The 17699-nt window shown below is 27.6% G+C and overlaps 1 protein-coding gene across 1 annotated transcript in view; it reads right to left on the bottom strand.

The window, feature by feature from the left end:
• Positions 1 to 1683: 1683 nt before the first annotated feature.
• The window catches only part of LOC117178479 (ATP-binding cassette sub-family C member Sur-like), a 115597-nt gene continuing 99581 nt past the window's right edge, over positions 1684 to 17699 (bottom strand). The window contains exons 32-44 of the mRNA XM_033369905.1: positions 12437 to 12564; positions 11785 to 11880; positions 8586 to 8845; positions 8238 to 8380; positions 7936 to 8073; positions 7430 to 7608; positions 7050 to 7294; positions 6662 to 6985; positions 3148 to 3379; positions 2933 to 3039; positions 2549 to 2788; positions 2397 to 2463; positions 1684 to 2279 (exon numbers count right to left, since the gene is read on the bottom strand). Of these exons, the coding sequence (XP_033225796.1) occupies positions 2184 to 2279; positions 2397 to 2463; positions 2549 to 2788; positions 2933 to 3039; positions 3148 to 3379; positions 6662 to 6985; positions 7050 to 7294; positions 7430 to 7608; positions 7936 to 8073; positions 8238 to 8380; positions 8586 to 8845; positions 11785 to 11880; positions 12437 to 12564 (2255 nt within the window). The 3' untranslated portion in view covers positions 1684 to 2183. The remainder of the gene's footprint in view (positions 2280 to 2396; positions 2464 to 2548; positions 2789 to 2932; positions 3040 to 3147; positions 3380 to 6661; positions 6986 to 7049; positions 7295 to 7429; positions 7609 to 7935; positions 8074 to 8237; positions 8381 to 8585; positions 8846 to 11784; positions 11881 to 12436; positions 12565 to 17699) is intronic.

Below are 17699 nucleotides of genomic sequence, written 5' to 3'. Positions count from 1 at the left end.
AAAACCAAATAAATATTTTTTTCGAACATTTCAATTTTTAACAAAAAAGTTACTTTTCAACTGAAGAAGATAATTTTTTTTAAACAAGAAGGATTACTTTTTTACATGACTCTTCTACCACAAAAGTTAAATTTTCAAACCAAAAAGGTGATTTTTTAACAACATAGTTGAATTTATAACCAAATACGGTGAAACTGTTCTATAGCGCCGGTTTTGATGCTGATGGTGGAAGGGGACAAACCTTTTAGAGCCCGCTCCGCCTTTGTTGGTTCACGCCTGAGTGCTCGCCTGAGTGACAAGCGCAGACCCCGCGGACCCCGCGCAGCTCCTGTTACACCTACCTGCGGCACGGCGTGAATTCTCGGAAGGGCTATAGAAGTGAGGGCTAATCAAGGGTCTCACTGTAGTTGAATTTTAAGATAACAAAGATGCATTTTCAATTGAATGGTCGAATTTTCAAAAAAATCAAGATTACAATTATATCAAATATTTGAATATGCAAGACAAAAGATTAAAGTTTTTTAACTTGAAAGTCAAATATTTTGGAAACCTGTGGGATTTTAAATCAGAAAAAATGAATTTTTAACAAAAAAGGTCATTTTCAATGAAGAAAGATAATTTTTTTACCAAATAATTGAATTGACGATTATTCAACCATATACACGAATTTTCTGCCCAATAGTTGAGTTTTTAACTTTGAACCAAAAATGGAATAGTTAAATTTTCAAATAAAAATTCTCATGAAAAAAAATTTGAACATAAAAAAAATAAATTTTCGTCAGAGAAGAGTAATTAAATTTATTTTTAAATTGTGAAAAAAATGGTTAAAAATCAATATTTAAAAAATACTGATTTTAGACCACAAGATAAAGAACAATGAATATCAAATTATGTAATACATTTTACCGGATCAAAACCATAACATCAAAAAATATAAAGAAGATTATTGTTCTATAAAAAAAAGAATTTTCAAGTTAAGCAATATACTGAGTAAAGTTTTAAACAGACATGAAATTGTTACATTTTTTATTAAAAAATTTTTTTTACGAAAATAAATGAATTTTCAACAAAGCTGTTCAATTTTCAAGAACAAAGAAGAAGTTTTAACAAAATTATTAAATTTTAAAGTCAAAAACCCGAATCATCTGCCAAAAAGTAGAATTGTCAACCCAAAAATATGATTTTTCAATCAAAAAGTTTACTTTTCAACCAAATTGTTGTATTTTCAAGCCAAAAAGATGCATTTTCTACAAAACAGTAGAATTTGTAACTTAAAAGTCCAATTAAAAGGAAAGGGTTGTATTTTCCACTTTAATTATGAACCCTTAATTAAAAAAATGTTGCATTAGTTCAAATAATCGACTTTTCAACTAAAAAAGATGAATACTCACCGAAACATTTAACGGTTGTTATTATAACCAAAAAATGCCATTTTTAACAAAAAAGTATAAATTTTCAACCAAAAAGAATACATTTTTACCATGAAAGACGAACTTTCATATTTATCAGTTCAAAAAATTTATTTTTAAGTGAACATAAAACGAATTTTGACAAAAATTGTTAAATTTTCAACAAAAGGGATGAACCTTTAACTAAAAGAAGAATTTTTGTACAAATTAGTTAACATTTTAATAAAAAGATGACTTTTTGGGCTTGGAAAGTTAAAAAATTGAAAAAGGGAAGTGAAATTTTTTCCTTATTAATTCTTTATTTAACATGTATAAAATTATTAGGATCAACAAGCCTTATATTAAGAACCTTATTTTTCTAGTCGCACTCACTCAAGTTTTAAAATTCTTCTGAACTCTCTGAAATCCAAATAGCTAATCATTTGATTTTTTCTCAATATTCGACCCTTATAAATAAATAATAGCTATTCTAACATTATACATCTATAAATTATATATATAAGGTATAAAGACACATTTAAGGAGTTTTTTAAATAAAGCTAAAATATGATTGTTTATGATAAAATTTTAGACTATTATATTCTTTGATATATTTTTTCTCTATTCCGATATTTAAAAAATAATTGTTTTACTTAAAACATATAAATATTTGTAAAGATTAATTAACAATCGAGTCTCTCTTAGGCACTATTAATGAAATTATATCATTTTTATCTCCAACGGTATCTAAAGGTCCTCATCAGAGATTCTTTTGTCAAATATTCCCCCTTCTTATTAGAATTCCATATCCCAGCCTGAAAATTCGTCTGGTGGTAATTCTCTATCGGGTGGATATCTCTCGAAGTTTCTTGTATCAAAAGGATTTCTTATCTACAAAATAAATAAGTTTTTTTTTCAAAAATGAATTTCATTTAAAATAAATTAAATTATTTAAACTCTACATATAATTTTATCATTAAACTGGCCAGATTTATTTATAATACTTACTGTAGGCACAATGGGTGCAGGTAATGCTAATCTCTGTAAAGCTGCCCAGTTGAAATTCGCGAACCATCTGTGCAATGAATACAAATTTAATTTTTATTGTGAAAAAATGTACTGATTATTTTGCCGATTTTTATTTATTTAACTGAACTAACTTGTGGTCTCGAATATCCTGGATACCATTACGCTGGTACCCTAGTCGTTCTGAAGGATTTAGTCTCAAGAGTTTCTTTATCAAGTGATTTGCATTTTTATTAACAATGCTTGGAATTCCAACCATTTCAATCCCTTTGAGAATTTTATTATAAGTTGTCATGTGGTCTGCTCCTCGAAATGGTGGTTTTCCTACCAACAGCTCATGTGTTAATATTCCAAGTGCCCAGTAATCAACTGCCCTATTTTGAAAAGAAAAATAATAATTTTTTCCGCTAAACTTACAGAATGATTTATTTGATTTCTAATGCCCTAAGCTATCTAGAAATGCTGAAAAATTTCAAAGTTTTTAAAATTGATAATTACAGTAAAAGTAGATAATTTACCTATCGTGACCCTTGTTCAGAATAATTTCTGGTGCTACGTATTCTGGTGTTCCAGCAAACGTCCAAGTTTTGGCTGGACCAATTTTTTTGCTAAATCCAAAATCAACCTGAAATAATAAAAAGTTGTTCATTTATAATCAAAGAAGTGAAGAGAGAAAATTGTTTCGTTAAGCAAAAAGGTTTTAATGAAATAGGGTGGTATTAATCATTGTTACCAGTTTAAGATAACCGCGACTATCAAGCATCAAATTTTCAGGTTTGAGATCTCGATAAACGATATTTAAAGAGTGAAGATGGTCCAGAGCTTCTATAACACAACCAACCATAAATTGGGCAGTTGTATCATCAAAAAATCGTCTTCTTTGTAATGTTGTCCATACATCGCCTCCTAAACATACTTCCATTAGGAAGTAGACATACTTGGAATCTTTGTATGTACGATAAAGTCTGAAAGGAATTAGAAGGATAATAATATTATAATAACACAAATACTAAATAATAAATAAGGCATACAATTGATATTACCAACAACTTCAATAATTTCACAAATCTTACCAAATGTGTCAAAAATATTTCCAATATTTCACAAAGATTTCTAAATATTTCATAAATAATTCAATGAATTCACAAAGTTTTCAAATATTTCGGATAGATTTGAAAGATTTAACAAAGACTTTGATAATTTCCCAAAAATTTTAATAATTTCATAAATATTTCAAAGATTTTGGATAGATTTAAAAGATTTCACAAAGATTTGAATTATTTCATAAAAATTTGCCGACATAATTCGAAGACTGCACAAAGAATTCTATGATTTCGCAACGATTTCAATGGTCACACAAATATTCCCCAAATATTTTTAAAATATTAAAAATATTCCGTAAATATTTTCCATAGACTTTAAAGATTTTACAAAGACATTCATGATTTCCTGAAGATATCAAAAATGTCACAAAGAATTCAAATATTTCGCAAAGGTTTTGGATAGATTAAAAAGATTTTACAAACATCAATGATTTCCACAAGATTTGAATAATTTCACAAATATGATCAAATATTTCAAAAATTTCTTCGCCAAGGGTCCCAAAGATTTAAGAATGATTTCAATGTTTTCTCAAAGATATCAGAGGTTTCGAATATTTCGCAAAGAACTTGGATAGATTTAAAAGATTTGATAAAGACATTAATGATTTCCCAAAGGTGTGGCAAAGATTTCCATAATTTCACAAATATTACTACATATTTCGTAAAGATTTCACTAAGATTAGAATGGTTTCACAAAGATTAAACAAATTTCGCAAAGATTTCGAATGGATTGAAACGTCACAAAGACTTCAATTATTTTCCAAAGATTTCAATCATTTTTGTAAATATTACTAAATATTTCGCAAAGGTTTTGGATAGATTTAAAAGATTTGACAAAGGCACAAATGATTTCACAATTATTTTACAAAGATTTTAATCAGTTCAAAAATGTTTAAAAATGTACTAAAGATTTCACAAAGCTTTCAAATATTTCGAAAAAATATCGGATAGTTCAAAAAGATTTCATAACAATATTTAATCATTTATGAAGATTTAAATGATTTCCCTAATATTTAAAATATTTAGTACAGATTTCGAATAGATTTAAAAGATTTCCCAAAGATTTTTAATATTTTATTTTTTTAAATATTTTAAAAGGTTTCAACAATTTCCCAAAGATTTCAATAATATTGCAAACATTTCAATCCTTTCCAAAATATTATCAAATAATTATAAAATATTTTGCAAAAATATCGGATAGATTTAAAAGATTTCACAGAGTTCAGTGATTAAAAATTACATTATTGGTTGTGTATTTTCTTGAAAATTATTGTTTTTTGTATGAATTTTTTTAAAACTGAAAATGTAATTATTCCATTTGTAGATTCCATTATTTTCTTTAAAAATTCATCTCTTTGGTTAAACATTAATTTTCAAAACTAAAGACTTAATTAATAATTTTTTCGTTGAAAAATTATCTTTTTAGTTGAAAATTCGTATTTTCTGGCAGAATTAATCTTTTTGGTTTAAGTTCATCTTTCATTCTTTTGGTCTAGAATTCAATTATTCTAATGAAGAATTCATCATTTTTTGGTTGCAAGTGTATCTTTTTCTAGTTGAAAATTCATGTATTTTGTTAAAAATTAATCTTCGGTTTTAAAATAAATCTTTTTGTTTGTAAATTTAAGTATTCCCATGAATCATTCATCAATGTAGTTAAAGAATCAACTATTGCGTTGAAAATGCATATATTTTGTTAAAAATTGTGGTTTTTTGTAGGAAAAGATTTTTTTAAAATTAATCGTCTTGTTCTAAAATTCAACTTTTTGGTTGAAAATAAAACTATTTTGTTCAAAATTCATCTTTTTGGTCAAAAATGCATCTATTGTGGTTGAAGTAATATTATTTTAGTTGGAAATTTATCACTGGTTGGCATTTTTTATAATGGAAATTTAATTATTAAAGTGGAAATTTAATTATTTAACTGGAAATTTAATTATTCCATTTTTGGTTGAAAAGTGATCTTTTTTAGTTCAAAATTCTACTGCGTGGTTGCAAATTTGTCTTTTGTGATTGAAAATTCAACTATCTCGTCGAACTATAAAATATTTCTGTTAAATATTCATAATCTTAGTTGAAAATTCTACTTTTTGTTTGAAAGTGAAACTCTTTTGTTTAAATTCATCTACTCTATTTTATCACTGCGGTTGAGGTTTTGCATAATAAATAAATTTTTTTCAACTAAAAATTCAACTACTGCATTTTTAGTCAAAAACTGATCTTGTCTAGTTGAAAATTCAACTATTTGGTTGAAATTTATCGTTTTGGTTGAAAATTTTAATTGAGAATTCATGTATTTTATTCAAAAGTCATCTTTTTCTGTATAAGATATATATTTTTTAAATTATTATTCAAAATTCATGAACTTTATCGAGAAATTATTAATTATTGTTTTAGTATGATTTAATTATTTAATTAATCGATGGTGTTAATATCTTTAAGAACGTCTTGAAATATAATTTCTCAAATCTTTCTGAATTAAACATATTAATTGAATCCCCAGACACTGAAAAAAAACATTTATAATAAAATCGCGAAACTGTGTACACATTCCAAGTTAATTATTTAAAACATTGCGAAATGTTTAAATGGCTCTTTACTATGAAAAATTATACCTGGAAAAACTTGAGAAAGCTAGAAAAAACCTGCAATTTTCAGGGATTCTTTCTAGGGTGGGTAAATGGGAGAAAGATTAGATGAAGTAAAATAAGAATAAGGACATGAGATATTAAAGAGGAGCAAGAGAGGAAGAGGAAAAAAGAATATGAAAAATTAGCTAGAGGAAGAAGGAAAGAACTATGTAGGAGGGCTAGAAGGAGAATGAGGAGGATGAGGAGTAGAAATTTAAGTGGCAAAAATAGTGAAACAGCAGGAAATTGAGGAAGAGACGAGGAGAAGGAGGAAGCAGAGGAGATGGACAAGGAAAAATTTTAATTAGAAAATAAATATGAAAAAAGGGAGAAAGAGATTCCATACAAAAAATATATAATGGAAGCTTTAAATTTCAATTTCATATTACAGAAAACAATAAAAAATTTGTTGCATCGTCTCTAATATTAGAAACGATTTAAAAAAGTCAAAAAAATCTTTTCTTTGCAATTCCCTATTACTATCATTATCTGGGAAACAAAGATTGAGACTAACTTGCATATGAAAGGAGAATCACAAGCCTGCATGATGTGTTTTTCATTCAGCACGTGCTCCTGTTGTTGTTGGTCAACCATGACCTTCTTTTTTAATTTCTTGAGAGCAAAACTTTTCTCTGGATCTTTTTCAGGAATGACGAGCTCTACTCGACCGAATCCGCCAACTCCCAGGGTACCTTTTGTTCGAAGATCGCCTAGAGTTAAATCTGCATATTCATTGGTCCACTTTTTGGGTGTCAAGGACCTTTTCTGTTTTTCGTACTCTGCTAACCAGTCTTTATTGCGAATCTCGTCAAGGCTTCCCAAATAATTGAGGAATGATCTGAAATGGCAAAAATGTGATAAAAAATTATAAATTGACATTTAATATCAATTTCAATAATTACGTTCTATCCAGAGTAAGACACTCCACTGGTGCAAGAGCAATCGCATTGGCGTGTCTACGATTATCACCCTCGTCATCATAAAGTGCTTTTTCCCCAAAATATTGCCCTTTTCCAAGAACTACTAATTCTTCTTCTCCACCGTAATCGGTGTCTTTTGTTATCCTAACATTTCCTCCACTTATGATGTAAAATTTATCGCCTTTCTCGCCCTGCCGAACTATTCTAGCTTCCGCAGGAAAGAATTCCTAAAAAATGTGCAAATTGTTATTTTTAGAATTGAAGTGATCTTTGATTAAATCATAATTCAAATTAAACATCTACTTTTGTTTATATTTTAAAACTTATTTCAAAATTTAATTTCAATATTTAGTGCGACTTACGACTCTTAATAAGTCTGAGATTTTCGCCAGTATTTGTTCTTTTGGTTCTGGAAGCTTTTGAAGAACGGAGACTTGTCTGAGGAATCGTACATTTCCCTCTAATCGTTCTTGGGCACTTCTTATCATCACAGTCAGAAAACCAGATCTATCCAGTACCCATACCTTTCCACCTTTCTTCACTAGGACAGAATTTTTTTTCTAAATTTATTAATTTTGTAATCCTAGCGGTACCAATATTTTCATCAAGAACATTTTTTCTGATGGAAAACGATTTCTGATTGATATTCATAGTACAGTCAAACTCGAATATAACGTCCCCGGATATATCCCTTCATATAATTGACGCCGCGCCGCAGGTAGGAGAAAAAGGAGCAGCAGGAAGTGGGAGGTGGTCTCTCAGGCACTCTCTTGGGGATTTGCTTTACCACCGCCAGCCCCAAAACTGGCACAGTCCCCGAGTTTCACTGTATTATAAATCTATTCTATAAGATATATGGGTTTATTACCGCTTATAGATCGTAGTCTCTTAGTATTGTACAAAAGTGCTAGCTCTCCAAAGGCGACACCAGGTCCAAAACTCCTTTGGAATTTACTACCTTCGTATATATCGAACTCGCCCTCAGCAGAAACGTAGAGGTGAGATCCTAAGAATGAAACATATTTTTTTATATTAATGATGATGAATTATCATTATTATGCACACTGTACTATAGAATAATATAAAGTATTACATAATAAATAGAAATAATTAAATTCAATTATTCAATACAATTTTGTTTTGCATTAAAATTAAAAAAAAAATACTAACCAATATCGCCTTCGCAGATCACTAGAGTATTTGGTGGTATTTGTTTAGGGTACATGGCTGAGACAAGAGCTTCCACCTGGTTTTCTTCGAGATTACCCAGAAACTCATTTTCCAAAATAGCTCTTTTGATTTGCTCCCTCGACCTGTTTTTTATTCATTATGAATTTTCCAATATATTTACATATTTTTTAGAGCGAAGTCAACATGAAAAATAATCGAATCAAAACTAAAAGCCGCTATTGTTTACCAATCAAAATAAATTTAAGATCAAATTGTTCATTTTTTGTAAGAAAATTCGATAAATTTTATTATTTTTTCTAATATTTTTTTATGATAAAATTGTATTACCTATCATCTTTCTCATAGATGGGTGTTGGCGCGGAAGGAGGTGTGGGTGTCCTGCCAATGACACCACCTCTTGGGTTAGTTTGGGGTTGTTCCCATTCTGGCGTTGAGGGAGATGACGAAAGTCGGTCTTCTTGATTTTCAATTTCACTATCATCATGATGAATATATATGGAGGGGGGCGAAGGAGCACGATTTTTATTTTTTGACTGTGATGGTGGTCCAGTTCCATTCAAAACACTGGATCCTGGGTGTGATCTTATCTGAAGTTGAAATTTTTCGGAAAAAATTGGTACCAGTTTTGTAAATTTTCTTCAAAAAATATTTTTATTTGATACTTTATTTGATTTATTTATGTATTTTTTAAATTTATTCACTTAATTAATTTCAATTCGATATTTTTTTCATTTTTGAATTACAGTGAAACTCTTCTATAGCGTCGATTTCGTGGCTGACGGTGGGTAAGAACTAACTCATTATAGCCCGCTCCGCTTTTGTCTGTTCACACCTGACTGCACAACTGAGCGACAGCGGCAGTTTCCGCGCACCCCGCGCAGCACCTGTTACGCCGACATGCAACGCGGCGTCAATTCTTGTAAGGGCAATAGAAGGGAGGGCTATTGAAGAATTTCATTGTATTTTGTAGCTATATTAATAGAGTATTAGTAGTATATTTATGAGGCATTAAACTTTCATGTCTTAATCATGAAAAAATCTGAAAATTCTTTCTGAAAGTTTAAAATGATTCAAATTTGTGAAATTATTATTCGAAACCGTTCCGAACCAACTTTTAAATTTACAAATTCACGGGCCTTTAAATAATGACCTTGGTGATTTGAAACTTCATTTGTATTAAAATTATCATGTATTCTATTCAAATCTATATCAGTTGACATTTATTTCGTTTTGATAAACTTATTAAAATTAATAAATCTTTCTAACAACAGAGAGAATCTGCTAACAGCAAAATTAGTCGCTTCTCCTCGTTGTCAATCAAAAATAATTTTTTTTTCATTTTTCTGTCATTAATTCATATACATTAAAAAGTGGAACTTTTTTGCTTGATGCATAATTTTTGAAAGAAAAAAATTGTTGTTGAGTCCTATTCTATAATATTTTTGGAATTGGTGAAGGGTTCATTGCCAAATTTTTCACAGATTAGAAAAAATATTGAAGCAGCGCACATTGGGGAAAAAAAGGTTCCGATAAATTAGTCTAGAGCTTACAATTTTGATCTGACTTAAGTTTTTTTAAAACGAAAGTTAAATCAATTTTCAAGAGATTTTTTATATCAGATTTTTAAATATTTTTTTATTAATATTGTTATTTAACAAATTTTTCCATTTAAAAATTTTTCATAAACGATCCAATCTTTCGCAACTACTTATATATATGAAAAACATCATAAGAATAGTGAAAAAACTTCTTACAAATAATATGTAGTGGACTATAATATATTGTTTAAATTGCTTATTTTATATTAACAAATAATGAGTGAAAGTGTTACTTCTCGATTTAAAATACTTCAAGACTTCATTTTTAATTTTTGTTGATGATATGCGTAAAAACAATTCTTAGGTATCATTCAAAAATATCAAAAGTAATTGCTAATTTTATAAACAAAATTTAATGCAGAAATATATAGATTAGGCATTTCACGCTCTAATCACTTCGTTCCTTTTACAAAATTATTGAAAAATTTGTCAGCAGTAAATAATTTATACGGTATTTCAATTGCTGATAAAAATAGTTAATTGTTTAAATTAATTTGATAAAAAATACAGATCTTAGTCAATTGTCAAGCCGCAGATTTCGTTTTCAATGGAATCAATTTTAACAACTAGGAAGAATTCTTTATCAACTAATAATACTTTTTTACTTTATGAACAATGTATTAAATAAAATTTACAACCTGATTCCCTGACAACAAATGGATTTGTTTTTCATTACGAAACCGGCTGCCAACAACTCACAAAGGAATTTATTTATTAGCAGACTTTGTCAGTCGACAATCTTCGTTATTTATTTGAAAAAATATAAAAAGTTACCGTGAAATTTGAGTTGCATAGACAAATGGATTTCACTTTTTTAAATTGTTGAAATGCAGGATTTTTCTATTAAAATTATTTATAAGAAAAAAGAAAATAATTGTGGCCCATTGATAAAATAAAGTAAGAAAGGTATTCGGCCAAGTTATTTAGAGTGAATTCAATTGAAAAAACGAAATTTTCCTGTAGAAAATTGACGAAAATCTATATTTTTCAAATTAAATTTACTAAAATTAATAACAAAGTATGACAACTGACAGAGTCTCCTTATAAATAGAGTCCTTTCTAAGTCATTGGTAGTCGATTTCATAAAAAAATTCTTCCATTTGTTGAGAAGTTGTCAGTTTGTGAATTTTTAAATAAAATAAACAATTATTAGAGTTTGACAAAATATTATGAGTGAAGGATTTTTTCAAGTAATTTGATATTGATTTCGTTAAAAAACGAAATCTGCCGTTTGAAAACTGACAAAAATCTGTATTTTTCAAATTAAATTTACTTAAACAATTAACAATTTTTATCAGGTATTAAAAAATCATACATATCATTTATTCCCAACAAATTTTTGATAAATTTTGTACAAAAAATTAAGTCTTTTAAGAGGGACATAGTTATTAAATTTATTTGTAAAATTAAAAATTACTTTCAATTTTATTAAAATAGTAACTGATTATTATTTTTATTATTTTATTATTTTTAGTTGCAACCTACTGTATATTATTTTTGAGGAATATATTTACTGATTTCATGATGTTCTATATGAATATAAGTAGTAGTAGTATAAGTTGGATAAAAAATTGTAAGCTCTAAACTAATTAAAATAAAAAATTGCCCCACTGTGGCAGCGCTCCTGGGCATTTTAAGCAGTTTTATATGATACAATAAATAACATTATTTTTAGCAGTTGAGACAGAATGATTGGAAGTAAGACCTGAAATAAAATATTAGTCTACCCATCCTAATCCTAATTAGAAATTATTAGTACCAGCTTGACATTAGTACGATTGTTTAGCTAGTGTTAAAGATTAGTATGGATAATTTTAGTATTGTTAAGAATCGTATTTGAGTTACGTGATGAATTAACGTAAGCTTAGATGCTAAGATGCTATTAGTTGCATTTTACAGATGCACCGAAATTGTAGAAGTTTACTCACAACACTGATATAGAATTCTGATTCACCGGAATGCTTGTAGCTCATTGCCACGGGTTCTCTTGTACTTCCGTTCTGCAATTGGTTTATTTTTGTTTTCTTCCGATATTGCAATTAAAATAAAGTAAAATATATTCTTATGAAAAATTGTATGTTCAGTTAAAATCAGTTCAGTTAAAGGTGCCAAATGACAAGGCTCTATCATGGGACAAGTTTTTATTGGAAAGCTCTATCTCGGACGTCCGAATGACAAGTTCTAGCTCGGTGGCAAAATTTAAAAGCTTGCAAATTACCATGGGAATTTTATATAGCATCAGCGTCCTCTTGAGATAGAACCTTTTTATTTCTCGCCATTAAATAGAACCTTGCTGTTTGGACACGTCGAAACACATCTGGTTACTGTTCACAAATGCCAAATCGACGGGTATTTGAATAAACAGAATTGTTTGAATATCATATTTTCAAATTAAAATCGTAAAAGTACTAAAAAATTAAACGCTAAATTAAAAATGTTGTTTTCAAACAAATTGTATTGATTATTTATGGTGTTTCTATGTAATTGTAATATTGTATTGCACAATTTTATTTTTCTTTATCTCAATTTTTGATTTAGGGATTTTTGTAATTCTTAACATTGGGAATAAAAAATACTTACAATGTGGTAACTGCTTGCAGAAATCGATTCTTCATTGCTGGGCAGGGGGGTTAGATTTATACTACCCCGTTGGCTCAAGATACTTGGTCGCGGGAAGCACGAGAACATCATGTTTTCGTCCAGAACATCTCAAGGTTCAATTTCGTTATCGCCTAAAATACCAATTTTAATTTATTATTAAAAAACCAACCAAAATTTGTACACATTTTTTAAACTTTTTGTGATTTACAATTAATAAGATTAAAGTAGTGAATCATAATTTATTTATCAGTTAAATATTCCATTATTATTAATGAATGAATTTTTATTTCATTTTTCATTTATTTATTTATTTAACATTCATCAGACCGTCAAATACTTTCTCCAGTTAATGTTTTCAGTCGAATTTAATCAGTGAATAAAGTAGTAATTTTTAAATGTAAGCAAAATTTAATTTACTTTAATTTTGTTTTAAAAGTGAATATTCCCTTTTTTCTAAGCCATTTTTTTCTCAACAAATTTACCGTAATTCGGTGAGCGTGTACCAAATATCGGTTTGTCTAGACACTTCGGAAAAAAAGAAAGGAAAAGCACGTGCTACGATTACTTCAGCGGTCACATCCTTATGTTAATGATATTTGATGCATAATATTGTGGTTTGACGTCACACTTTATTTAGCATCTTCACACGAGTTAGTATAACAAAATGTGTCGCATTACATTTTTCTTCGAGAAAAATTCTTATTGTTTTTAATTTTCTTACTATGACCAAATTTTTATTTTTTCATGAAATTTGTATTTAATAGAGTATTGTTCATCTTTGATTTAAATTTAAATTCTATCCTAAAAGGCACAACTGTTTACAAATAGGAAAAATGATCCTAATATTATAGTAAAGATATAATTCAACTGTCAGTTACTTTAATTAGTTCTTATTTATTATAATTATATATAACTTTTTTGCTATTAAATATTTTAAGCAGTGTTCTTATATCGCTTATTTGAAAAATTACATTACAAAACACGAATTATAAATTAGAATTTATTTCGTTTTTAAATACTTTTAATCACAATGACTGTTCTACTTTTTGGGAGACTTTTAATTTACGAAGTGATTCAAGGTGGACTTAGTTACATTGTTCAGATAAGGTAGATTTGTTCGCAAACAGTAACGTTCTGTTCTCCAAGGTAACTACCGAGGCACCACGTGTATCAACAGTATTAATTATTCTTATCATTTATAAAAGACGAAACATTTTTTTAGTGTTCCCATTATCTCAAGTTACACTCTACTTAAGTTGCAAAATACAGGCCATAAAATATTAAACAGTAAAACTCGTATAATAATAATAGCCTTCTCCGGACTTTAGATTTCAAAATCTCTCGTTTATTATTAACTTTTTGACGCAATATCTGATAAAACGTTAAAGTATATTCGCAAACACGAGCTAGTATTGTTAGAAAATACATTTTCAAGTTTCTTTTGTTTAGTAACAAAACATCCCTGATGAATATTAATATTTTAAGATTTTTATTTTCATAAGCAAGCTATCTTAACTTTAAAATAAATGAATTCTAGTTTTTAAAAATGAATGCTCTCTTTTTTTAATACGGTCCAGGAATGTATAAAAATCGCTCAGCTGTTTCGGTAACATTTCTAAGAATGATTAGCTTTCGAATTTTTTTATGTAGGAATTTTTAATTGTGATATCATCTGTATAAGGACACATTTAATAAAGGAGCTTAATTTCGAAATCTCAGACTTGATTCTTTTTTAACAGTATATATTTTTTTAATAAACCAATGAATAGAATGTAAATTTTACTTCATTCTACTAAAATATCATTAAAAATAAAATACAAAAATGAAATATGATTTAAATCTGAATAAGTTTCTACCGCTAAAATTAACTTTGATGATAATCTATATTTTCCATATGGCAATCGATTACACGAAGGAGTTTCCCAAAATAGCCTTTTCTTTTCTTCTCTTATTAGTGAGAAAATCTAAAATCACTTACGCAACTTTATCAGAAAAATAATAGAAGTAATTTTAGATTAAGTTTTTTTTTCATAAAAGCCACAAAAACTAAAACTATTGTTAAATTAGACCATCAATAAGAAAATTGTTTAATTAAAAAAAAACTTTAAAAAATTTATTGAATACAGTCTTAGCGTTTGTCAACTTAAATTTTGTATAATAATTGCATCTGAAAAATGAAAAATAATAGAAGTTTTTAAATGACAAATAAATTATTTTCATACAATAAAAGGCTGTAGAAACTGATTCGAGCTATAGAGAACAAGGTCGCTTAAGTCGGATCATGTTGAGAGTATCAGTAATTGATAAGCACATTTGATGAACGACTAGACAGTCACTTAATTTTCTACACCACAATAAATTTATCTAAATTAGCTACTTTTAACTTCCACTCTCTCAACGGACAAGGTTTGTTGTTCAACTGTTGCAAAAAGCGATATTCTTCACTTTTAATTGTTTTTGAAATTTACGTGAATTAGGAACTTTTTTCAGACATAGAAGTAAGTAATTTTCAATTTTTAATTATATCTCTTCTTTAAAATAGAAGAAAATATTTTTTCTAAAAAACATCTTATCTATGTTTGTTACTGCCAACAGAAAATTAGTTATTAGGTTAATAAATTTATTATTTAGAATTTTTAAATTCACAATAAAAATTTGTTTAAATGGAAAATGCTCTATTTATTCTGGATTCAACAATGAATATATCTTTCTTTGAACATTAAATGATCGTGACTGTTAAGCACTGCAATTAAAATAGCGAGATAATCGTCGGGAGTCGCGACATGATATTCTGCGAAAATGCGACATTAAAAATCATTTTGAATCGTATAAGGACCATAAAGGTGTTGCCAACAAACAATTTATATCTTGTCTGAGAACGAATAAAAATCAGCTTTATTATCAGAAAATATTCCTTTCAGAAATCTAATCATCGAGAAAAAAATCGAATCCAGTAAATCAATAAAAACAGGACTGATGTTTTTATGAAATTATTCACAGCCTCAATAGGCGTTTTTTCTCACAAATTTAATAAACACCTTTTTTATAAATATTGTTAATGAGAAGAAGAAATAAATAAAAAAATTCTGTCTTAATTTTATTTTTCAAGAGAATTTGTAAACAAGTTTTGTATTATACAATATTTATTGTCTACAATGTAAGAAGTCATCTACTTATCAATTCGCAAAATGCAACTTTAATTTATCCAGAAGATATCTTTATTTATGATCTGTCTCCTAATGGTCATTCAGTCTGTCAAATCAATCGATAAAAATCAATGTGATTCACATATTGGAATTATTGTCTCTCCGAATGCAACCTAATTTCTTACTCCTGCGGAAACTTTTATATCTTTCATAGTGATATTAATGAAGATCGTAATTAAAAAAAAAAGTATTTACAAATAAATTCTATCTATTTTTAAGAAAAAATAACACATTTAATAAAAAAAAATCATAAATAATTTTCAAAACTGGATTTTCGTCGAATTCACTGATTTATAAACTCACCCTTAAAATGAAAATCCACTTTCCCAAGATTCCACCACTACACGGCCGATTCGCACGCACGACTGATGCCTTGAATTCGATAAAGACGCAGAATTCTTATCTTTTTGATAACGCGACGTCGCTGTGTCAACAGGCAGGTATGAACGCGGATCTTATCTTATAAAAAGATGAATAAAAGTCCTTTTATTTCGGATCCTGGTGCTCCAAATAACATTTTAATTAACTTTTACTTGTTCAATTTTATATTTAGTCATGTTTATTAGTAATCTATTTTTTTTTAGATTAAGTCAATTTAGTTTTAAAAAGCCTTGAGTTTTTATTACTCATGAATTATTCATTTAATTCAATTGTTAATTTCTGTATTTAAATCCTGGTTTTTTGATAAATCAATATTATTAGTATTAGTATATAATAGAAGAAACTATAAATAATAATATTAATTAAAAGATCATTTAAAATAAATATTTTTCAATTCAATTGAATTAATAATAAAAACAACTATCTCTTATAGCAACAGGCTATTCCACAATCACAGTAAATTGGGCAATTGGGCATTGACAATGAGACTGATCTTCACTTCAAAAATGTACCAATTGTTTAAAAATTCATCATTATTTATTTCTAACTTTTTCTTAAGAAGAGGTAGAAAACTATGGTATTTTTAATTTTAATTGAATTTGATATATTATTAAATATCTACGTCATTCAAATATTACTACCTCATTTATTAACAGATTCGTACTTTTTTAAATAGATTTTTTTTGGTTTAGACAATTTTATTTTTAAATTTATATTTTTCTGTAATTAATGTGGTAATTTCTTATTGTTAAGTGCAACATTTTTTGTTGAAACCATTATCAAATTGTTTGAAAAATTTATTAATGATTAATTCTACATTTTGTTGGAAATGCGGTAGAAAATCTGATTTTTAAAAAATAAATTTAATTAAGTATTATCGCTTATCATTAAATATTTAAATTTTCTACAAATTCTTGAAATAATTAATCATCCTCATTTCCGCTTGAATTTCCAGTAACGTCTTAGAAATACAGCAATTTTCAGTTCTTTTGAGAATACTATCAACTAATCTGTGGGATTAAGCTGAGTGGAAAAAAATATAAACTTGCTTTCAGTTTCCAGAGGAAATTTTAAAGAAAGAATTTGTGAATCGATAAAACTGAATGTGATTTTTATAGAATAAAATCTAACTGAAAAAAGAAGCTTTTCATGAATAATTGAAAAAAATATAGACAAATATTAATTATTTAAAGAATATTTATAACATTTAAATATTCAACGATAAATTTAATTAAATTCAATTTATAAGACAAAAGTTCAATTCTTTAACTCATTTGCATTAAAATGCATACTTATACTTGAATAAATTGCATAAACAATTTGAAAATAGTTTCAACAATAATTTTTTTCTTAAAAATGACTAATTACCACATTAATGACAGAAGAATATAAATTTCAAAGATTTATTTCAGAACGAAATTGCTTAAGTAAAAAAAATGTGTAAACAAATACGAATTTGTTACAAAATAAGGTAGTGATATCTGAATTGGGTAGATATTTAATAATAAGCAAAAAAAACCAAGTTAAAAAATACTTGCGTTTTCTACCTCTTTTCAGAAAAAGTTACACGCAAAAAATAATTAATTGCTAAAATATCCGATTCAACATAAACAATGTAGGTGTCAGTGAGTTAGTAGAAACAATAATTTAAGCAA

This window comes from Belonocnema kinseyi, chromosome 8 (genome assembly GCF_010883055.1).
Source record: "Belonocnema kinseyi isolate 2016_QV_RU_SX_M_011 chromosome 8, B_treatae_v1, whole genome shotgun sequence".
Classification (NCBI taxonomy): Eukaryota; Metazoa; Arthropoda; class Insecta; order Hymenoptera; family Cynipidae; genus Belonocnema; species Belonocnema kinseyi.
Note: the sequence above shows the minus strand (reverse complement) of the source record. Positions and strands in the feature narration are given on the sequence as shown.